Below are 23,832 nucleotides of genomic sequence, written 5' to 3' on the forward strand. Positions count from 1 at the left end.
CATTTTTAGGCATGATTTAGTTAATTCTCATGGTAATTTCCCCCAGCTCTCCTTTTTTTAAGTTTTCCTGAGATTACAGACTGTAGCCACAGCTGAGCTTGTCTACACTGAAATGCTAAAGAAATGTTACCCTGTAGTTTCCCCATAAAGCCAACGACTGCTGGAAACAATCCTGCTGTGTATTGTTGGCCAGGGTGGTTAATAGGTTAGCTGCCAGGCTGTGGGTTTGGGCAAGTGTTAGCAGGGCTGATCTGAGAGGAGTTTGTGTCTGTCCAATATAAAAACTCACAGTGCTTCATTTATTGGCTAAGGCTTCTTGATCAATAGAATTTCATATTCCCAGTTCAGACCCAAACCATCCCCTTAAGCCTTTTTTAGACCTATGATTTGGTGTCTGGGAATGCATCCATGACTCCCAGCCTTTTAGGCTTTGCTGTATGAATGGGTAGTATTGCTGTTTAATTTTGGATCTATTAGCCTGTATCTTTACCTTCAGCATTTTCAGAGAGTACCTTGGATTTAGAAGCAACAATTGTTCATTTATTTTTCTTACCACAGAGTGAAAGACTATATTATTTCACACATGGGTCCCGTGCTATGCCATTGTTTGCTCATGTAAAGTTGTTTGTTTTAATTTTAAATGCCTGTTGTGTGACCCATTCTGTTTCGCTCCTTGTCGAGTACCCAAGGCATGGTAACAGGTTTCTTCAGATACATTGCCTGCCTTTAGGCAAGCGTTTCAGAAACCTTCAGAAACCTTACACTGGCCCCTGGTAGTATTACAATGGACACTTACTTTACTAAATTTCCCAGTACAAATGGCTGAGTATTCTGAGTACCTCAGCCCATAAGAGGACGTAGTTGTGCTGTCAGGATTCCATTCATATCTGGGTTGCCATCTCACGGTCATGACATTGGGCATGATATACCCAAACAGGATGATTGTGCTCCTGGCTTCCCCTCCAACTTGATTGGTGACTATTTCTGATGGCCTGGAGTAAGCCAAGAATGAAATTCAGTTCTCAAAAGCAGATCCTCTATGAGACCTGTTCCATGTACTAAGCATACCAGTAGGACAATTTATTATTCTAGTGGCACAAGAGCTGCCTGCTGGAAACAATATGTGTTGGGTCGCATTCCTGGCAGGTTCAATTCCTGTATCTCTATGTGATGATGGTCCTCCCACCCCACCTGTGCACTGCAGAAGAAGGGAACTATCTTGTGCTAGGTTATAGTCTCCCATTTTAATTTGCATAGCACAAAAATCCTGATAGGAATCACATGAAAATGGATTCACATGCTGCTTTTTAGAAAGGTCACGGATGCGCATGGTCACTGTAGTAATCTCGTCTAAAAGAGGTTTGTGAGTTTCAAATATACAAGCCATAGAGATCCTGCTTTCAGGTGGGACAAGAAAGGCTGGCATGGAGTCAGGTTTCCCTCAATCTTCAACTGCTCAGTCATTAATCCTTAAAATAGCATAGTGTTTTTACCTTATTATTCCCTTTTAGCCAATTAGATCCCAAATATTTTTGAATGTTCCATCAAGCAAGATCTCGCAGGCCAAGGAGATCATGATGTCATGACAGTCACCTACTGTGGCTTGGATTCTGATCAGAAATATCGGGAAGATGATGATGGTGTGAAGCGCATCTTGGTTTCTTCTGTTCTTTCTGAGGTCCAGTTGTGGACTCCTCTTGCCTTTTGCAGAAGTCTTTTAATTCTGGAACAGTGTAGCCAAGAGGTGAACGCTTCAAGCTTTAAAGGCTGTATAAGTGATTAAAAGTACCAAATAGAGTCCTTTCCATTTTGGGATAAGAGGCTTTCCCCCAGGGGATTTGACATATACCTGGTCCCCAGGCTGGATTTGTGGAGAGGAGCATCCTCTTGCTCCTCTGCTCAAAATGTGTTGATTTATTTGATGCAGTGTCCTGGTTTAGGGCAAGTTTGGGAGATAACCCCCAAAGGGGCTTCTCTACAAAAGCAGATTCAATTGCCCCTCCCCCCTCCAACCGGTTCGGGAGAAAATATCTCCTTGGAGAAAAGTGGAAAGAAACCTGTTTATTAAACAATAGAAACCAAACAATATTAAACAATAAAACTTCTCACTGATCCAAGGAAAGCAAACTCAGAACAGTCCCCTCCCTGGGTTGCAGCTCGGCTCACTCAGTCTCTGATCAGTCTCTCTGGTGCTGGAAATGCTGCTGCCCAGGCCCGGCCAGGGGGCCACAGGTGGAGCTGCCGGTGCTCTTCTGGGTGTTCAGTGCGGAGCAGGCTTGAACAGGTCCAAGAAAAAAGGAAAAAATCACAATCCGGAGAACTTCTTTGCCTCAGCTAGCTAAAACTAACTAAAAGCAAGAAAAAGGGAAAAAAGGAGCTCTGTCCGGCTGTCTGTCCATCCGCAGACAACACAGTCCAGGAGCAGGAATGTGGAGGAGTGAGAGCAGTCTGAAAACAAACTGCGCGCTTCTTCCCTCCCCTCTTCACTGTCTGGAAGAGAGTCTTAAAGGTGTAAAACTTATTATTCAGTATAAATAGAACAAGACGATTGGGGATAAAAGCATCATATAGTCAACCCAGGACATTCCACCCCTTATCCCCATATCGTCACCTTACTAATAAAACTAATATATATTCTAACTCTATACACACACACATTATACATCTAATATACAGCTATACACAGACAATGGTAGTAACATTCAGCAAACAGTGATATTTATACATGGTTCTCATCCAACAATCAGATCTCCCTGAGGTACACATCGTGTTCTTCCATCTTTTTGCATTATCCACCATGTGCAACCTGGTCCCTGAGCAAAAACAACCCTGCGAATGGGTTTGTCTGTACTCGAGGCAGGATTGATCCAAACTGTCTTCCCTAACAAACCCCTGACATGTACCACTGGGACTTTGTTTCCATCTACTCTGTGCAAAGGCTCAGATTGGGCAGGGCCCACTCGGTTAGTAGAGCCTCGGGTATTAACTAACCAGGTGGCCTTTGCCAAATGCTGCTCCCAATTTTTGAAAGATCCCCTACCTAAGGCTTTTAAGGTGCTTTTTAGCAGCCCATTGTACCTTTCCACTTTGCCCGCAGCTGGTGCATGGTAGGGGATACGGTACACCCACTCAATGCCATGTTCTCTGGCCCAGGTGCTGATAAGGCTGTTCTTCAAATGAGTCCCGTTGTCTGACTCAGTCCTCTCAGGGGTACCATGTCTCCACAGGACTTGCTTTTCCAGGCCCAGGATGGTGTTCTGGGCAGTAGCATGAGGCACAGGGTAGGTCTCCAACCACCCTGTGGTGGCTTCTACCATTGTGAGCACGTAGCGCTTGCCTTGGCGTTTCTGGGGCAGTGTGATGCAGTCAATCTGCCAGGCCTCGCCATACTTGTACTTGGACCACCGCCCACCATACCATAGGGGCTTCACCCTCTTGGCCTGTTTGATGGCAGCACACGTCTCACAGTCGTGGATAACCTGAGAAATACTGTCCATGGTTAAATCCACCCCTCGGTCTCATGCCCACTTATAGGTGGCATCTCTACCCTGATGACCTGAGGCATCATGGGCCCCTCGAGCTAGGAATAACTCTCCCTTGTGCTCCCAATCTAGGTCTATCTTGGACACACCTATCTTTGCAGCCTGGTCTACCTGCTCATTGTTTTTGTGCTCCTCATTGGCTCTACTCTTGGGGACATGGGCATCTACATGGCGGACCTTCACAGGTAGCCTCCCTACCCTGGTAGCGATGTCTTTCCACTCTTCAACAGCCCAAACTGGTTTTCCTCTACGCTGCCAATTAGCCTCTTTCCACCTCTCCAGCCATCCCCACAGAGCGTTGGCTACCATCCATGAATCAGTGTAGATGTAGAGCTTTGGCCACCTCTCTCTTTCAGCAATGTCCAAGGCCAGTTGAACAGCTTTGAGTTCAGCAAGTTGGCTTGATCCACCTTCTCCTTCAGTGGCCTCTGCAACCTGTCGTGTGGGGCTCCATACGGCTGCTTTCCACTTCCGATTCATTCCTACCATGCGACAGGAACCATCAGTAAAAAGAGCATAGCGTGTTTCTTCCACTGACAATTGGTTATATGGTGGAGCTTCTTCAGCACGTGTCACTTCTTGTTCCTCTTCATCAGTGAGACTGAAGTTTTCACCTTCTGCTCAGTGTGTAATTATTTCCAGAATCCCAGGACGACTCAGCTTTCCAATACGGGCGCGCTGTGTTATGAGAGCAATCCACTTACTCCATGTAGCACTGGTGGCATGGTGGGTAGAGGGAACCTTTGCTTTGAACATCCACCCCAGTACTGGTAGTCGGGGTGCCAGGAGGAGTTGTGCTTCGGTGCCTATTACCTCTGAGGCAGCTTGGACTCCTTCATAGGCTGCTAAAATTTCCTTCTCTGTTGGAATATGGTTGGCTTCAGACCCTCTATAGCTTCGACTCCAAAATCCCAGTGGTCATCCTTGAGTCTCCCCAGGCACCTTCTGCCACAGGCTCCAGGACAAACCATGGTTCCCGGCTGCAGAATAGAGCACATTCTTCACATCTGGTCCTGTCCTGACTGGGCCAAGGGCTACTGCATGAGCGATCTCCTGCTTAATCTGGACGCAGGCTTGTTGCTGTTCAGGGCCCCAGTATTCATCTTACAGGTGACTAGATGCAGAGGGCTCACGATCTGACTGTACTCAGGAATGTGCATTCTCCAAAAACCAATGGTGCCTAGGAAAGCTTGTGTTTCCTTCTTGTTGGATGGTGGAGACATTGCTGTGATCTTGTTGATGACATCAGTGGGAATCTGATGTCGTCCGTCTTGCCACTTCACTCCCAGAAACTGGATCTCTTGAGCAGGTCCCTTGACTTTGCTCTTCTTGATGGCAAAGCCGGCTTTCAGGAGAATCTGGATAATTTTCTCTCCTTTCTCAAACACTTCTGCTGCTGTCTTCCCCTATACAATGATGTCATCAATATATTGCAGATGTTCTGGAGCTTCACCCTTTTCTAGTGTACTCTGGATCAGTCCATGGCAGATGGTAGGACTGTGCTTCCACCCCTGGGGCAGCCGGTTTCAAGTGTACTGCACACCTCTCCAGGTGAAGGCAAACTGAGGCCTGCATTCTGCTGCCAGCGGAATGGAGAAAAATGCATTGGCAATATCTATAGTGGCATACCACTTCGCTGCCTTGGACTCAAGCTCGTACTGGAGCTCTAATATGTCTGGCACAGCAGCGCTCAGTGGTGGAGTCACTTCATTCAATGCACGGTAGTCCACCGTCAGTCTCCATTCTCCTTCAGATTTACGCACAGGCCAGATGGGGCTGTTGAAGGGTGAGTGGGTCTTGCTGACCACCCCTTGGCTCTCCAGCTCTCAGATCATCTTGTGGATGAGAATCACAGCATCTTGAGTGGTTCTATACTGTCGACGATGCACTGTGGAAGTGGCAATTGGTACCTGTTGCTCTTCTCCCTTCAGAAGCCCTACTGTAGATGGATTCTCAGACAGTTCAGGCAAGGTATTCAGTTGCTGGATGCCCTCTGTCACGACAGCTGCTATCCCAAATGCCCACCTGAGTCCTTTTGGGTCTTTGAAATACCCACTTCGCAGATAATCTGTGCCCAGGATACATGGGGCCTCTGGGCCAGTCACAATAGGATGTTTCTTCCACTCATTCCCAGTCAAGCTCACATCAGTTTCCACCAAAGTGAAGTCTTGTGATCCCCCTGTCACACCAGCGATAGAAACGGATTCTGTCCCCACGTGTCTTGATGGAATTATGGTACACTGTGCACCAGTGTCGACCAAATCTTTATACTCTTGTGGTTCCGATGTGCCAGGCCAACGAATCCACACTGTCCAGAAAACACGATTTTCCCTAGCCTCTACCTGGCTAGAGGCAGGGCCCCTCTAAGCCTGGTTATCCTTCTTTCCTTGGGCATATGTCTTAGAGGTTCCTTCAAGGGGATTAGACATGTCATCATCATCATCATACCTGGCAGTTCGGCTATGGGCAACTGGAGCTGCTTTCCTTGTGGTGGAACTTCCTCTCTGAGCCCTGTCTTCCTTCAATTCACGCACCCTTCGGGCCAGAGCAGCGGTGGATTTTCCATCCCACAGCCTCATGTTTTCTCCACAATCACGCAGAAAGAACCACAGCTCAGCTCGCGGGGTGTACCTTCTCTCTCCATCTGGGGAACGTCTGCGTTGGGTACCAGAACCTCTGATCTGTACTGCCGAGATTTGGAGAAGGTCTTCTTTAATCTCCTCTCTGAGCTTCTTATGATTCTCCTCTATCTTATCCTCTAATCTCTGCAGACGTGTTTCCACCGCTGCGATTCTGGCATGTGTTGGGCCCATGTACAGCATCTGCATAAGCTCGGAGCTTCTTTGCCATGTTAAGCACGGTCTCATCCCTGTCATCCCACTTCATGATAGCTAGAGCAGAAGCATATTCATGTGGCCCAAGTCGTACCAGTTTTCGCCACATCACAGATGTGCATGGTACCAAGTCTGGATTCCTAGTTGTTATGTCATCTGAGAAGATAATCTCAGCCACTGCCATTTCTCTCAGGCATTGAATCCCTTGTTCTGTGGTCTTCCACTGTGTTTGCTGCATGTAGAGATCATAGGCACACAGGTATCTTTGCGCTACACTGTCCAAGACCCGTGCCCAGAGGCTGTGAGGGTTAGCCCCCCTCATCATGCCTTGGTCGATGACAGGATCATGTGACAGGGATCCCAAATGCCTCGCTTCTGTGCCGTCCAGAATTGTAGCCTCGCTTGCAGCATCCCAAAGACGGACTAACCAGCTAATTATGGATTCATCAGATCATCGGGTGTAATCCTTCCTTAGGCCACGCAGGTCCTTCAGGGAGAAGGACTCAATATTGGCTTCTGATCTTGTGCCAGTTGCTTTGACTCCTGATTTTATGTCAGGAAATGTTGAGGGTCCTTCTCCTGCATCATCATCATCATCATCCACTGGTCGATCGGTCTTGTCTGTGCACTTCCCTCTTCTAGTGCTAGTAGCAACAGCCATTGGTTGAGGCTTATTGTCTGGTTTAACTGCTGGCTTAGGCTCACTATGTGGTTTAGCTGCTGGCTTTGAGCCTGGGGTGTTGGCTGCAGCCTGAGTGACTACGATAGCTCTTGATGTATCTCCCTGCCCTCTTTCTTCTGTCTGCTGTCCTAGAGTATCTAGCAGTGTGTGATAAGCATATGCTAGGGCTTAGCTCACTGCAATGATCTTTTTCTCCTTAGGGTCATTATGATATTTCTCTTTCAGATATTTCTTCACCATAGCTGGGTTCTGAATTTGTTCATGGGGAAAGTCCCAGACTATAGGGTCAGAGAATTCTTTCAGGATTTGGCCCATATTTTCCCATTCTCCACCCCACTCAGGATTCTCCACATGTGGGTCTACTTCTGGGTCAGGGGTCTCATCAGCCCTTCTAGACATCTCAGCCCTCATTCTAGAGAAGCTGCAGACCATATAGAGGAAGCCTACTAGATTAAATACCAGAAAGATGGTGTCTTCAACATTCAGGGGAAACTGAACATTCTCCAAAAGTGACGTAACAGATTCAAAGGAGAAGAAGGAAAGGAAAAGCTGGAAAGCCTCATTCCCTGCTCCTCCTCTAACTAGCTGGGTGTAATTACTAATAAATTCTCAAAACATACTGTTAGAACTGGGATGCAGGGTAGGACAAAGAAACCATAAACCACACATATCATAAACAGACGCCAGTATCTTTGTAAACGCCCTATAAATCATTATCACCAAGGCCAGCACAATAGCTAATCTAATCCGTGTCTTTTTACTGCAAAAACTACATGATAGGGACAATAATTTTAGTGACCAGAAAGGTATTGAAACCTCAAAAAGGTCTAGAGACCAGAGCCACATAAAGGCCTCCCCAAGAGACATTACAAATTCAAACAACATGGCTACTGGGTACTTTAACTTACTACACAGCAAGCATAACCAACCCGCGATCAATAAAGGGGTTTTTCTACTTTCTCAAGCCCTACATTGGGCGCCACTACCTGTATTTGTCCTGGTTTAGGGCAAGTTTGGGAGATAACTCTTAAAGGGGCTTCTCTACAAAAGCAGATTCAATTGCCTTTCTTTTTTCTAACTGGTTCGGGAGAAAATATTTCTTTGGAGAAAAAGTGGAAAGAAACCTGTTTATTAAACAATGGAACCCAAACAATATTAAACAATAAAACTTCTCACTGCTCCAAAAAAAAAAGCAAACTCAGAACAGTCCCCTCCCCGAGTTGCAGCTCGGCTCACTCAGTCTTTGATCAGTCTCTCTGGTGCTGGAAATGCTGCTGCCCAGGCCCGGACAGGGGGGCCACAGGTGGAGCTGTTGGTGTTCTTTTGGGTGTTCAGTCTAGAGCAGGCTTGAACCGGTCTAAGAAAAAAGGAAAAAAAAATACAGTCTAGGGAACTTCTTTGCCTCAGCTAGCTAAAACTAACTAAAAGTAAAAAAAAAAAAAAAAGGAAAAAGGAGTTCTGTCCGGTTGTTTGTACATCTGCAGAAAACGCAGTTCAGGAGCAGGAATGTGGAGGAGTGAGAGCAGTCTGAAAACAAACTGTGCGCTTCTTCCCTCCCCTCTTCACTGTCTGGGAGAGTCTTAAAGGTGTAAAACTTATTATTTGGTATAAACAGAACAAGATGATTGGGGATAAAAGCATTATATAGTCAACTCTGGACATGTAGTTAAAAACATTTTGTGGATTTTAATTGTAATTTTTTTTTGTTTTGCTTACATTTTCATGGTTTTTATGCTTTTGTAAAAAAGCCATGGGAGAAGCCTTTTTAATGAATAAAGGTAGTGGAGTTGTGAAGGCCAGTGGGCCAACAGGGAAAAGTCTACAACGCTCCCCTGGATGGAAAACCCCTCAAGCAATAACCACTCTTGTCAAGGTGAGAAGAAAGTCTTCTTCCAGCATGCCTTGCTGTGATATGCAGATTCAATGTATCCCATTGGCCCTTCCCACTCTCACCACCCCTGTGCCCTCATCCCATTGGCCCTGGTGTACTGTCCCGCCCCTCAAGAACCCTATATAAAGCTGTGCTTTCCCTGCCTGAGTGGCTTCTAGTCCCCAGACTTTCCTGAAGAAGAAGCTCAATGAAGGCTCTCCTTGGAACCCCACACAAAGAGCCCATCTCTCTTTCTGCGTCGCCTGGATCTCAGAAGAACAGAAATCACCCTGCATGAGCGCAGTCGTGCCTTGTGCTCCTGAGGAGTCTTTTCCAAGACACTTCTTTGGGAAGGTACTCTAGACAGCCACCCGCCACGACAAGTGTTGCCCAACGTGAGGCAGCAATGCTAAGGGCCCTGAGGCCCTGATGATCATTGATTGCCAGCGTACCAGACACGCTCCCCTTGGTAAGAAAGGAGAAGAGCTGAGCATCAGAGGCAGCAGAGAGCGGGTAAAGACCAACAGCCCCGTAAGTCTTTTTTTTTAAAGTGCTGTCAAGCTAGGACAATTTTATAACAAAGACCCGGGTCTCATCCCCAAGAGCTTTCAGGCCAAGATTGCAGGAACCCCCAGTCCTAGTGTTGCGTGGGGGAAAGTTTACAGGGACAAAGATAAAGATGGGAACAATAATTACAAAGGAAGAACAGGACATTTATAAACATTTTAATTTATTTTTAGATTCTTAAGGGACAGAGTTTTCTAAATGGGATCTGAAAAGAATTGTTTGGTGACTTTACAACACTTTTCCTGGTGCATCTGCAAGACTCCATATTTACCATCAACTTTTGGGACCTAGTTTGTGTGAAGAACACTCACTATGGCACCTGAATTGCTGCCCATATCCTCTGCCATCCAAGAGACCTTACACCATCATGCAGCACATCGAGGCCTCCTGCCTTTGGTCACGTCTCCCATAAAACCCCTTCTAGCTTCTGTGAAGCTCCCCTTATTCTGCCCCTCTCTGATTTTCCCATACCCTCCCCAGTCCCTGATCTGGAGTAGTGTTGGCCATGCCATCCCAGACCCTCCTTTTCAAGATGGTAATGGTCACACCACCTTGAAACTGTTTTCCAGCTCTTCACCTTCTCTTCCTGGCTCTGATCTCGCCTCTGGCTCTGCCTCTTCTCCCGAATGCACCACCTCTGGAGGCTCTGACCGTTCCATCATAGGGCACGTCTCTTCTAGGGAAGATGGAACCAGAGACCCCGCTCCGGAAACCATTCTTTTTTTTACTCCGCCAAAATGGTGACGCCCATAACCCCCCCGACTGGACCCCCAGACAACTTGCTACAGTTACCCAACATACAACATCAGGGCTTCCACTCCCTCTCCTGAGAGGGTCTCCCCCTTAGTTGCCTCCACCAGCAGCATACAGCCCCTCTAAAGCCAGGCTGATCCATCAGACAGTTTGGGACGTTGTTTCAGTGTCGAGAGCCTCCTTGGAATGCGGCCATTGCCATCCGGACTCCCCAAAGAAACTTCATATTCAATGAATTTGTGCCTGCGCCAGTGACCACCGCCATGGATTGCAGTGGCAGGCATCTCCAGCATGCTGTGGCAAACTGCATTCAACAAAGTTTGACACCTAGAGCTCCCAAGTGCCGCCAGCAGAGGAGAAATCATCACCAAGCCTGCTCCAGACAGCAAATTAATGTAACTGTACAAGTTTTCTATAGAAATCATAACACTTCCCCTTTTATTCCTCCTTCCTGGTAAATATATTTTCAGTTGTATTTAGATAATTTTAAGTTTAACCAAGTTCTAGATCACCTTGAAGATATGTTTGTTTGATTAACCTTTTACAGCTCCCCAGTCTTCATTAAAAAGGAGTAACTTGATTTAATAGTATTAATTGAAGTGATGTAAGCTATTCAATACCAGTATTATTATTTTGTTGCTTAATGTTGATTTAGTTTTTACAGACTGTTATTATCTCTTTTAATTTTAATATATGCAAAAATGTAAATAGTTCTCAACTAAAGTTACAAGAAGTTAATATGACAGAAACAATCCTAACTCCCATTATTCATGTTAAATCTTTAAATGCCTCTATTTTAATTAATTGGAAAAATCGAGTTTCCAGAATGCACTCTTTATACCCTGTCTATTGTCCTTTCTGCAAGGAACCCCGCAGAAAGACAATATCATATTGTAAAAGTATGTGTCAGTCATAGGTTAAGAAGGAAGCTTCTTTTCTTGGGAAGCTGTGATTAAAGCAATCAGTGCTTAGATTTGAATATTGGCACTTAGCTTGGCCACTGAAGGTATGGAGTGCCTTTGAGAACACCAGGGGTGAAAAGAGCAGAGAACTCCTAAGAGAACTTTCTTGGTCCCAGTCCGTGAAGCAAGTCAGACCTTCCCTACCCAGCCAGGGCTGGGTGGGGGAGGTGAAGCCTTGCGGCTGGGTGAAGTAGGCCGGAGCTTCAGGCAAAGGAGGGGAGGTGAAGGCCTTGTGAGATGGAAAAGTGGAACAGCCCTGAAAAGCATTGAGCCACCCCCTACTCCCCAGGAGAGAGAGAGAGCCAGTGCCTGTGCTGCCTTAAAATTCAATATCACAGCCTGACAGCACAGCTGGCCAGAAGGAGAAGTAAGGGATGTGGCACAAAAAAAGTGCCCAGCAGCCGTGGGAGTTCTGGGCAGACAGAGGCGAAAATTTTAATCCCTTTGTAGAATAAGAACCTTACAAACACTGATCCTCCTGCATGTGAATGAGGAGAGAGAGATGAAGCAGTGGGCAAGTGTGATGAAAGTGAGTACAAGTGAGAAATATTACAAGAGGTGAGAAGAATCCTCAGTGTGAAGAAATAATAGAGTTGCCTTGAGCTGGACTCTTTCTTATATGGCCATGGACAGACCTATGTTTTTCCTGTGACACAGAAACTGCACTTAGGGGGAGGCAATGTCTTGAAGCCAAAGAGAGTACAGTGAAGCAGTGGCAAGAACAGAGACAGCTGAGGAGGGTGTGAGATGCCCTCTGTCTTCAGAGAAGAAGATCTCTGTTTACGAGGCCACTCGGCCCCAGGGGGTGAAATTTGGGAAGGACTGGTGTCCCGAAGTTAAGAGACTGCTGCTTTTGTTAGAACTAGGTGGGGCATCCTTAAAAGAAGAACCCTAAAGGCAGTTCTGGTCCATGTGCAGTGGTGAGAGCACTGGACATGGAGGGAAGAAGTCATGAGAGCAGATGTTCTCCGAGCAGTGCCACGAGTGACACGGAAACACAAGAAGTTTCAATTGTGTTTCTGGGGGAAGCCTATGATGCAAGGGGAGACTCCTCTCTCCCTGATAGACTTGAGAGTTGATTATTTGAAAGGTGATGATAGACTCAAAAAGTTGACTATCTGAGAGATGATGATAATGTAAAAATCTGTGGTGTCATTTCATGCCATGAATGAAAGGAGAGGGAAGGAGGAGGAATGTATTGGGAAAGTTTTCATTCTTAGTTTTGTATCTGTTCCTTTTTAAATGCTGTAAGTTAATAAAATTTGTCTCCTTTATTCCTAAATTGAAACCTGATTTGCTCTGTTCCTGATCACATTGCACAGAAGCCACTAAAGAAAGTGTATTTTCATGGAAGCACTGGCACTGTGCCAGCCTCAAACCATAACAGTGTCTAATTTGATGTTTGATTTTTCACTGGTTGAAAAGGTTTTTTTTACAAATGATGAGTTTTATTTTGTGTTTTTATAAATGGTGTGTTTTATTTTGCACCTGATGTGTTAAATTACAATTCTCGTTAGTAGAAAAGTAAGAGAAGTTTTAATGAGAGTGAAAAGCAAGTGAAAATAAGGTGTGTGTAAGCTGTCTGATTGTAAGACAAGGAGTGATAGTATAGAATACTTGAAAGACTGTTAAAGGGAAGAGAAAGAGGAAAAAAAGGAAAAAGAAAAGAGAGACAGTGAGAGTGAGAAAAAAGGACTAGTTTACTAAGATTAACGGCATTAAGTTGAGAACCAAGAAATGAAAGAAAAGACTTTCCTTCAGTGTTACTTTGATTATTACGTTAAACTTATTTTCTTACCTATACCTTTCAATCTTTACATATGTCAAAATTAGTTTCTTGTGTGTATCCCTTTCATGTTTAATCTTTCCATTAAGATTGTTTATTGTCTGAAGTTTAGCTAAAATTATCAGTTCTATAATTGTCATTGTCTTGTTAATAGTGTTTCACTGTTCATTATTATGCCCCTGGGAATCCCTTTATGAGTTGTCCTAATGCCTCTAGAAGTTACCCCATAAGTATTAAGGAATTTAAGTTTAAGAGTATTCTGGGGCCATAACTTAAAGATTGTTCTCCTGTTTCTAAAAGAAATAAAAGAGGGGGAGTTGTGTAGTGCCCCCGCCCCAGGTGGCAGGGATTCTACCCAGACAGACAGCATCGGTTGAGGGGTGTGATTTAAAGAAAATTCCACCCCTCCACCCTGTGGGGCATGTCCCTGGAAGTCCGGAAAAAGGCATTCCACTCCATCTTGTCAAAGAAGGAATGGCTCCAGAATGTTCTTCCTTTCCTGTACCCCCATTGGTTTCAATTCTACTGCAATGTCCTCACCTTAGTTTTTTCCATTGGCTGTCCTCCTTGATCCACCCATTTGCAGTCCCCTGCTCCTTCTGCTATTGGACCCTGACCCTAAATGCCACCCCTAGCCTGTCATATAAAACCCATGACTACCCCCTTGTTTCTTGTCTTGGTCGCTGGCACAATAAAGGATTGAGGCTTTTGCTAAAGCAAGAAGCATCCTGTTGCCTGCCTTTCCCTGTTGGTCATCGGTGCCTGCCTGAGGTCTGAGACTCCAGGGCCCAGGGGAGTTGTTGCAGCACAGGCCCCATCCCACTCAATTTGGAATTTTAGGAGGTGGCAGGCCATGGGGGGCCACAGGACCCTGGACACGAACGCCAGCCGTTTTTCATGGGAAACAAAACTGACCAGGCCAGTTTGCTGATGTCCTTTCCAGGAGGTGCTTCCCACTGCCAGGGCAGCCTGAGCTTTAGGTGGTACCAGGTTGCCTCTGGGAGACATCCTGCGCCGTCTGGGATTTCAGGAGGCAGCAGACTAGTTGGGGCCACAGGCCCCTTGGCTGAATGCAGGCCATTTTCCATTGGAAACAAAACTCACCACCCCAGTTTCATGGTGTCACTTTGCAAGAGGCACTTGGCACTGCCAGGGGAGCCCGAGTTGGAGATGCTGGCAGCTTGGGTCTGGGAGACATCCTGTGGCATTTGGGATTTTAGGAGGCAGCAGCTCACTTAGGGTCACAGGCCCCTGGACATGAATGCCAGTGGAGGAAAGATCTAATTCTAAAAGCATGGCCCAAGCAATGCTCCTTTGACAAGTTCTGCCCTGAGCTTTCCTTAGGAAGATCTGAAATGTTCAATGTCACCAGCAAAAGCTCCTGCAATGGCTGCTCGCCATCAGAGCAGGGCTGTCAGCTGTGAAACAAGTGCTGCCACAAGCAGCAGCTTACCCAGGGCAGCAAATCAAGAGCTAGGAAGGAGCTGATCTGAAGGCCAAACCTCCTTAGCTCCTTCTAAAAGAGCTGGAACAGTTCCTCATTCCAGTGCGGTGGAATGCTGGGCACCACAGCTCTGGGTGAGAACTGGGCACAAGTTTTCTCTCACTGAGTGCTGTGATGGTTTCTGGAGGAGCTCTGGGCTCCTGTGTGTGCTGGCCACAATGAGGAGAGAAGGAATCAAGTGCACTGACACTCCTTTGCCTTGAGCATAACCCAGCATGGACCAAACACACTGAAAGGTTTCCCCCGTCTCAAAATGGCAGGTCCACTGTTTGACAACTCAGGTTGATTTGGTGTCAAGGGATTTCCCTCAGAAATACTCAGTTTGTCTTCCTCTGTGCCTTTCCCTCAGCAGCCTTGGGGATGCTCCTATGTGAAGCCATCTGTCTCACAGAGTTTGAGACAACTTAAAACAGGATACTGTGCAATAAGTCGTCTCCTCTAAACTGTTGCAACAATCCCTTTCCAGGAATAGGAAATTATTACTAATAGATGAAAGTGGAAAAAAACCCCAACATTTTATTAACAAACAGATCCCCCTATGACACCTGTTACAAGGTGGAGCCGGGATCTCTCTCAGGAAGAACAGGAGCTGTCATGGAATAGTTCTAGCAGCTGATGAAAGCTCGGTGGCTCGTCTGGCATAAACTTTCTGCCAGTGGCAGAGCTCCATGGAACAGTCACAGCAGGTGAAGCTGCTGGGCTGGAGCCCCTCAGTGCCTTTTCTCCCTGGCGTGGCTCAGCTCACAGACTCTTGGGCTGGGAGCGGGGCTGCTCCGTTTCTGCCAGCACCATGTCCCTGGGCTTGGACAAACAGTTTTCTGCTAGGAGAGCCCTGCATTCTGTTCCACATCTCTTTCAAAAAGGCCCAAACCAACTCCAAACACTCAGTCTACAGCAGCTTTTCACAAAGGGCTGCAGAAATCCAGGACTGCTGCAAGTGTTGGAAGGCTCTTGTCTTGTTCCTGCCAGCAGAATTCTTGATGATCTTATGCAATTTTATTCAGATGTAACATAAAAGCTGTGGTTTTTTATTGTAATATTTCATGATGAGTAACAAGCCTTGGGAGCATGAGGTACAGAACTGACATGTGAAAGCATGAGCATATCCTCCAAAGTGGCCAGTTTAATTGTCCATTTTATTACTCTTCTATTTACTCCACACTAATAAAGAAACGCAAGCTTTGCTTGGAGGCAAAGCAGGCATGGGATACACTAGGATCCCTCGCAGGCTCACCAGGGCTGGCAGTGACAAAGCAGACAGACTGCTTCACTGAGAACCACTACAGAGCTACATCCCTATGTGCTTTTAAGTAGCATGGTATTATTAAGAGCTCCTTTTCTGCATGAGATGCAAAAAGGAGGTACCAAATGATCTTCATGCAAGCATGCAGTAAAGACCTGATCCTGCTATCCTAATGAGGCTTTTGCTTTCGCAATTACACCCTTCCCATTCATCTTTTGAGGCAGACACTTGCGCTCTTCCCCTACACCCTTGCAAGGCTGGCAGTTGCTGCTTCCCATTTCCTGTTCTTCCCTAGAGCCACTACAGTGGCTGCTTTGAAACAAAAAAGCCCTGAGATCTGGATAGCTTGAAGGAGCATGAAATGCTAATTGAGTGTTCATGGTGGTAATACCCAGGTCTGCACTTCCCAGTGCTCTGAAGCAGCAGCAGGAGGACCGTGCATCATTCCTGTTGGTGGATGTTCATGTTTCTGGTGTGCAAGAGCAATGACTTGAGGAGGGACAAAAACGCCCCAATTCAAACAGTGGCTGTGCAAGGAGATGTGAAGTTTCACTGCCTTTTTCTAGGATATTTTAGAAAGATGTAAGAGAATATTGTGGCATTGAGTAGGTCCCTAATTTTGTCTCCAGAGAAATCCCCAAAGGCCACATTCACTCTGCTGGTGATGGCAACCCCACAAGCTCACGGGCTAGTTTTCCCTGCAACATGCCACCCTGCCTGGGCTTTACTAGGCCAGGACTAGACCCATAGCTAAGCAAACACATGCAGCCAGGTGACATAGAATTTTTCTTTCAGAAGACCTAATTAACACAATCCCATGCCATTTCTTCTGTAACATCAGAAGGTGGCAACCATGAGAACTTTGCTGGCAAAAGGTTACATTTTGCACTGGGCCTAGAAGTGTTTTTCCCTAAGGCAAAGCAAAGTGAAATGTGAAGTTCAAAAGCTTCAAATGCCTATAAAAGGAAACTGCGGAATAATTTCTGGAAAGGCAGCATTGTCAATGATCATGCAGCCCACCCACAGCTGGAGCTGCATCCAGAATTGCTTCTTCCAGCTGTGCAGGAATTCATTTCAGTGGCAAACACTGTTCCATGATGAACAAATTGTCCCCTAGCTCTGGGCTGAATGGCACCCAGGCTGCAGTACAGATTTGAGGAACCCTTGTCACTTGTTATTGGCCTCCCAGTGCACTCATCCTTCTGCAAACAAGGTGCAAACAACACAGCTGGGCTGCTGTCCAGGGTAAATATACATACAGATGACTTTTCCAAATCAGTGCATCTTTTCCCAGTGAAAGACACAAATTCTTCTTACCTATGAAATTGTGATTGAAGACACCCGTGAGCCAGATCTGTGTGAGATTGCAAAGGAGCAAAACTTTGGGGTTTGGACACACTTCTCTTTGTTTCTTTTCTCCGGCCTTTTCTGAGCACAGAACACACCTATGTAGAAATCTTTTGACTATACAGGATCTTTTGGATCCATTGTCCCCCAAACAAGTCAACAGGTGGCCCTGTCGTAATGCCAAGTAGCAAAGAGCAGCACAAATGACACCAAGAAAACATGGCCAAAGAGGAAGAGGAGAGGCCCAGTGAGGAGGAAAGGATGTGGTGAGACACCGGCTCATTGAGTGAGCTGCACTCCCATAATCTCTAGGCTAACAGGACCTGGTCTCACATTCTCCTCCTGGTTTATTTAAATTTGATTTATTTATTTACTTTTTTTTCATCATCAGTATAAAATATATACAATTAAAAATATGTAATCAAGATTTAAAGATACAATCAAAAAACATTTATTCAAAACTACATCTAAGGATCAGAACATATATGCATCTGTAACTACGAAACCTAACACATAAATCCTATTCTTCAAAGAATCTTCATACAGGCAGCAGCTTCTTCCTGAACTTGGAGAAAAGAGAACTCTGTACAGCAGGCAAGGCCTTTGTGGATAAGGCACCATGGGAATTGTCCAGAGGAACCTTCTCGGTAAGACTGTAACCAGTCCGATCTGCAAAATGGAGACACAAAATTTAACAGGGGCCACAATGCAAACCTAAAGCAGCTAAAGCTCCATATCTCATGGGACAGACTTCCTGCAAACTTCTAAAGAGCTGCACAGGGAAACATGCTCCTGCTGGCAGATACTTGAGGCAGGCCAAGGGAAAACCCTGGCCCACTTCCACAGGGCTGCCACAGGAGCACCCTGGCCTCTGGGCTGCCCTGGGACAGCAGGGAGCCCAGAGCCCTGTGCTCTCCAGCAATGGCTCAGCTGCACATGCACCCTCCTGCTCCTCTGCCTGCCCCACAGCTGAGCAGCCCTCCAGCTCCACGGGGCACTGGCAGCAGCACAGCTCATTGCAGGGGCACATGCAGGGCACAGCTGTTCATTGGCAATGTGCACAGGCTCGCTGGGCTGCCACAAGACCCTTCCTCCCACCAGAGATTGGCCCAGCTCCCCCTTACCACTGTGTGAGGCTGAGCCATGATCAGCCTTCACCTTTTCCTCAGTCTGGAGTTGCTTCAGGCTCCCCATGCCATGACTAGGAAGGGCGATGGAGAGAGAGGGGGCAGGTGCACACCCTTCCTTAGCATTTGGTCTCTTTTGGCACAGCTAACAAGGCAGATCTGGAGGTGTCCAACTCAGCACGTTGTCATCTCTCTGGAGAACATCATGCCTTCACCAGCCCAACATTTTGGAGAGGTTTTCCCGCACATGTGGAGGCTGGCTGGCAGCACATCTCTTCAGCTTGGTGCCCATCACCTTGTAGAGGGCAGAGGCAAGCTTGGTGGCCACAGTGCGGACGCTGGCGCTTCGCACCGGCAGCGCCTTGTTCTCCAGGAAGGACCAGAGCACGGGCAGGGCGTCGTGCTGGACCACTTCAGGGCTCCTGGCATAAACCCACTCCACAAGCACTGCCGGGAGAGAGACACAGCTTCTCAACCACCAGCCTTAATGCAAACAGGGATCTACCTCTGCTTTTGCTAACTGGAAGCCTTCTGGCTAAGATCAGCAAAATAGCACAGAGCGCCATGATCCAGAAACGGGCAAAGCAGCTGATCATCCTGGAAACAGAACCACCAACCCCTCAGGACTAATTTCTCCAACCACAGCCTTGTCCCTGTGGCAGACTTTGTCCCTTTACTAAATTATTGCACAATCTCTTTCTGCATGAGCAATGAATGAAATGTCCAGTTGCTTTTTATTTCCATTAAGAAGTTGTCTAAACCCACACTGAAGATTTGGAAATGCACCATAGAGAAGAAATGGAGGGATTTCTAATAAAAGGGATGATTCCATTTTCATAACTTTGATGTCAAGTGCCACATGTTTAATCTGGCTCTTCCCTTTGCTCAGTGGCACACAGCAAAGGGCAGGATTAGAACACACCTCAAAACTCCAGCCCACCAGAGATGGCTGCTGCTTGACAGTTGGATTGGAAACATCAGTGACTAGCTGGTGTCTTTGGCAGAATGCTTCTGGGGCTTCCAACAAGCAGCTGTTTCAAACCTCAGGGTGCCTTAGAGAATTATCCAGACCCCATTGCTGTGGCATTTGAGCATCTCCACATTTTAATGCCATTTCCCCTCCCAATCTTAATGGCATTTTTTCTTATAATGTCCACTGAAGTAGGGGCATAGAGAGAGCAAAATGCTACACAAGGGACTGAAATTCATCCAAAACACAAGTATTTTCTCATATTGTCTCTGAAAATTGCTCTCTGCTAATTTTCTGAACCAAACTATGTCAAACACAGACAAAAATTTACTACCAACAGGCTCCTTGCATGGCAGATTTGGCTGAAAGATCAAATCCTGAAAAGCTCTGGAGACCATTCTTATTTTCTGATCAGGCAAAATGTTATCTAGTAGCCATTTATTATTCTGTGGTGGAAGAGACTTCATTTTCTCTATGCTTTTAATCCACTGGCAGTCATCAATATTAAAACAGCTCCTGAAAGTACCCAAACCCCAATTGTGCTAAGCAGGAAAAGGGTTATGATACCCATTTTAACATGGGAATTCATTTGAGTTTAAATACAATTAAAGACATTGGTGACTATTGAAGGTAAGGAACAGCTGTCTCTTCCTACTGAATCTCAGAGAGAACATCTACTTTTTCTAAAGTAGTCCTAATTTATGTTTCATTCCTTTATTTGAAAAAGAGATCAAAAGATCTGTAAAACTAAATTCCCTGTTGCTGGAGATCTACTTTTTTCAAAGCTCTTTAAAGGGCCTTTGACATTCCCAATCGCTGAACATGCCCTTTTGAGATTCCCAATGAAGACACAAAGTGTATTAAACCTTGCATTCAAAGATGTTGGCCTAATTAGCAGTGGCTTTAGCCCCAGTTAAAGCAAGGCTATCAATAGTCTGTTCTACTATATATTGGGATTATAATTTTCCCATTCCTTGGCCATTGCTGACATAGCAAGCACCTCTGAGGAATCAATTATCAGCTGCATTTGTAACATTTTGGACAGTGCTGACACAGGCAGACACTGTTTGCACACCCTGAAATGCTCAGTCCAGTGCCACTTTGACAGCACAGGCAGGGAGCCTCAGCACTCTGCTTCTGCCCCTCTGCCCCCAAAGGCTGCCTTGCACTAAATCCCTGCCTCTAATACAACTGTTGAGTTTTGACCTAAGCTATGACCCCAGGCTCTGCACAGTTCAGCCTCAAAGCTTTCCAAGAGAAAAACAAGAGTTCTGTGAGGACAAAACAAACTGATCCCCTGAAACAGCATTTGCCACCATTTTCCCGAAAAGATGACAGATGTCCCTGAGCTTCCAAGAGAGGGGCCAGCTGGGGTATTTTGAGTCCCTCCCTTTCCTGGAGCTGGGTTCTGAGATGCCTCAGTGGGAGCTCAGCCCCGAGGCCGAGCTCTGCCCCCATCTCAGGTGCTGCACAGCTCTGCTGCAGCCAGGGAAACCTGCCAAATACACCTGCCTTGGGCACTGGGCTGGAGGGACAAGCTCAGCACCTCCTGGTTTGGAGGAGCTACTCTGCTGTCTGCTCACAGGCATTGCCTGTAAATACTCCCTGGGAAGACCTCTTGGCTTACAAGGGGAGGCCATACCTGTGATACACTCCGTGACATCCAGCAGAGCTTGGCCACTCAGTTGATTCCACTGGTAGCTGAACTCCTTCAGCAGTGACACTTTATCTACAAGTGAAACACATGTTTCTGCTCACTTTTCTGAGACCATAGGAGAAAGGACAGTGCAGAGGGAAAGGGTAGGGGCAACCCCATTCTATAAAATAAAGTACATTTCTGCTGGTTTTTGAATCCTTTTCTTCTTTCCTTCCAGCCTGCTTGGCAGGGATTTAAATTGCAAAAGAAAAGCTCTCCTTTCACATTTGTAAATGCAAAGTTGTCTTCTGTATCAGGAGCCATGTTAAAACATTTCCCATCAGGGACCTCAAGAGTTCAGTCACATGTAAGTAGTGAAATGGTTTTGCATCCCAGAGCAAAAAGGAAGAACCCCATACTTGGGACACAGAAAGGCACCGAGTCAGGCAGTTCCTGAATTCACAGAGCAGCTGAGGAGGAGAAAGTGGCAACTCCCCTTGAACACCTGCCTCTTCAACACTCGTATTTTCAGGCACATTTCCCCAGTGTGGCATTTTCAGAGCTGACATAAATCTGTGTGGCAAAAGAATTGAGAGCAGCCTTTGCCTATGTAGCTAACTGCTGTAGACATCTTGCCCCATGCAAAACAACATGTGGAACAGGGCATCATTGACAGCTGGGTTTATACCTATTTGTTATAAAGAAATGAACTTGGGGAATCCTAAGTTCCCCTTTGAAAATAGAAGACAAAGAAGAAAAGGGGTAAATAGGCAGCTAATGCATATCATGTAGAGCATTCCCGGTGGCTGCTCTGCAGGAGCTCTGATGGGTCAGTCTCCCTTCATGCCAAGAGCAAAGCTATTCATTTGGGAAGTCAAACGGGACCCAAGCAAACTCCAAACCCCCTTTGCCTCTGAACTGCAGCAAAGCTGTAGTCTGGGACTTGCTCTTCAGACAGGCAGCACAGAGCCAAGGGCTCCTGGGACTTTTGGGAAATGCTGATCACGTTCAAGCCTGTTGGGGGACTGGTGCATAAGGACTGCACCTGCACAGCTTCTGGGGGATGCCAGCTGGAGCTTTCCACAGACAACAGCAGCTATCAAGGCACTCAGCACTCTCTTGTGTCGGAGAGACAGAGACACAGGTGAGGAGAGTCCATGCCAGGGCTCAGCCTTACCTAAATGAGCAATGGATTCTTCCAGCACTTTCACAGCTGCAGCACGAACCCTGGGATCCTTGGAGTTCAGGTTCTTCGTTATTCCTTCCACCAAACCAATGATCACCAGGTTCAGGGCATCTTTCAGGGTGCCTGTGATTTCAGCCAGCATGTCCAGCGCCTTCTGCTTCACTTTCTTGTGGCTGTCAGATATTCTCAGGACAAAATAATAAAAAATCTGTGAAGAGAACAAACAACAAGAAAGCTGGATTCACATGTCCTTGTTTGAAGAGTCGATGTAGCAGTCAGCAATGTAAAAGGTGAGAGTGATCCTTTCTGTCAGGTCAGCACTTGCTTGCACAATTTCATTGTTTTCCTGTGGGCCACTCACTGGAATGGTAGCGCAACCTCATGCTGTTAGAAAGATTTTCTTCTGTTTTTAAGAGGTTTGGTTGGGGACAGAATAGTTCCTATGGTATTTCTCTCCATCTATAAATCATTAAATCCATTCCATTTCTTCATGCTAAAGACTACCTTTGCTTTAGAAGTATGGAAGCAGATGTTTACAATGCCTGGTTTTCTATACAGTTGCCTCAAGTACTGAGGGCAATTAGGATTTTGCCAAAACTACGGCTGGAGGAGATCTAAGTTTTCTTTTGTTTGTCTCAGCGGCAGTATCTGGAGAAGTGCAGGGCTCTGATCAACTCTTCCAGGATGCAGACCATTTCTCTAAGCAACAGGTAGACTTCTGGAATTTAATGAGCTGTACAGCCCTCATTAGAGCAGGTTCAGTCCCTTGACAGACACATCATCAGGCACCTTTTCTTGGAGAAAGGGGAAAAGCAGCTACTGGGAGGAGAAGGCAGAGATGAGTCCTTAGCTGTTTTCCTCCTTTTCCAAACAGAAAAAAAGACCCCCCAAGAAGGGTGAGCACTGTCTTTACCAAGAGGAATAGGAACAAGAATGGAAATGAGAGCCAGAGTTGTGCCTGTGCAAGACTAGATGGAGTATATGGAAGTATTCTTAAAAAAACCCTGGGTTTAAACCATCCCAGTCTGATCTTCTCTTCCCTAGGTAAACCCATTTTTGGTCTAGAGAATAATTGCCATGCTTTCAGTGGCTGGATTGCCTTCACAAAACCCAGCTGGGAGTAGGAGAGAGCAGCAGTCACACCAGCAGAAAATTCTGTCATCATCTGATGAACAGCATCAATAGGCACCTGCCAGACGTGTACAGCTGGACTGAAATAACTTGTCCTGAAGCCTGGACCTGCATTAAATTTGCCTGGGTAAGAGGGACCAGCGTGTCCCAAACAGCCAGGATGGAGTGCCAAGACACACTGAATTAACTTTACTGCTGCAGGCTTAGGAAAGGAGCTAAAGGAAAGGAGCAATGAAGATACCCTACATACTTGGACAATGTTAGTGGAGATGAGCTGGGGGCTGGTTTTGCACAGGTCTTGGAGGAGTAACACTCCTTCCATGCGCGTCTGAAACCCCTTGGCCTCCAGGAGATTGTAAAGCTTCTGGAGCAGCTCCGTTTCTTCCTCAACCGGAGGTAACGTGACCTGGGCTTGTGCACGGTGTAGGAGGCATCCATCAGAGGTAGATTTCACCCTGGAAAATAAAACCAAATTAGGACCTGTTGGTGATAATACCTTCAGTTAATTGTGAGCAAAACATTTTCAGGAGCTTTTCTAATGATGTGATTTCAAGCTGGAAAGTCATGAGGCTCTGAAAAACAATGTGGACCTAATGACAATCATTTTGGGAGACAATCTGCAAGGAACATTCTTGCCAGTGCTCACTCAGGAAAACCAAGAGATGCATCTGATCTATCTTCAGATGGCTGCC

At 46.2% G+C, this 23,832-nt stretch overlaps 2 protein-coding genes across 2 annotated transcripts in view; one reads left to right on the forward strand and one right to left on the reverse strand.

Moving 5' to 3' along the window:
* The window catches only part of LOC135287768 (zinc finger protein OZF-like), a 218,462-nt gene that overhangs the window by 132,638 nt on the left and 61,992 nt on the right, over positions 1 to 23,832 (forward strand). The gene's annotated exons all lie outside the window — the stretch shown is intronic.
* On the reverse strand, positions 20,273 to 23,583 carry LOC135287761 (TOG array regulator of axonemal microtubules protein 2-like). Its single transcript, XM_064400979.1, has 4 exons — positions 23,391 to 23,583; positions 22,001 to 22,217; positions 20,830 to 20,916; positions 20,273 to 20,286 (listed from the first exon to the last, which is right to left on the reverse strand). The coding sequence occupies exons 1-4, from the start codon at positions 23,460 to 23,462 to the stop codon at positions 20,273 to 20,275; spliced, it is 390 nt and encodes a 129-aa protein (XP_064257049.1). The 5' UTR covers positions 23,463 to 23,583.

Source organism: Passer domesticus, chromosome 31, assembly GCF_036417665.1.
Source record: "Passer domesticus isolate bPasDom1 chromosome 31, bPasDom1.hap1, whole genome shotgun sequence".
NCBI classification, from domain to species: Eukaryota; Metazoa; Chordata; class Aves; order Passeriformes; family Passeridae; genus Passer; species Passer domesticus.

Excerpts from the sequence above, each read along its gene's own strand:
- LOC135287761 (XM_064400979.1), bottom strand. The coding sequence starts at position 23,462 with ATGGAAGGAGTGTTACTCCTCCAAGACCTGTGCAAAACCAGCCCCCAG. Across the intron at positions 22,218-23,390 it reads TCTCCACTAACATTGTCCAA|ATTTTTTATTATTTTGTCCT; the intron begins GTATGTAGGGTA and ends TTCTCTTCACAG. Across the intron at positions 20,917-22,000 it reads AGAATCCATTGCTCATTTAG|ATAAAGTGTCACTGCTGAAG; the intron begins GTAAGGCTGAGC and ends TTTCACTTGTAG.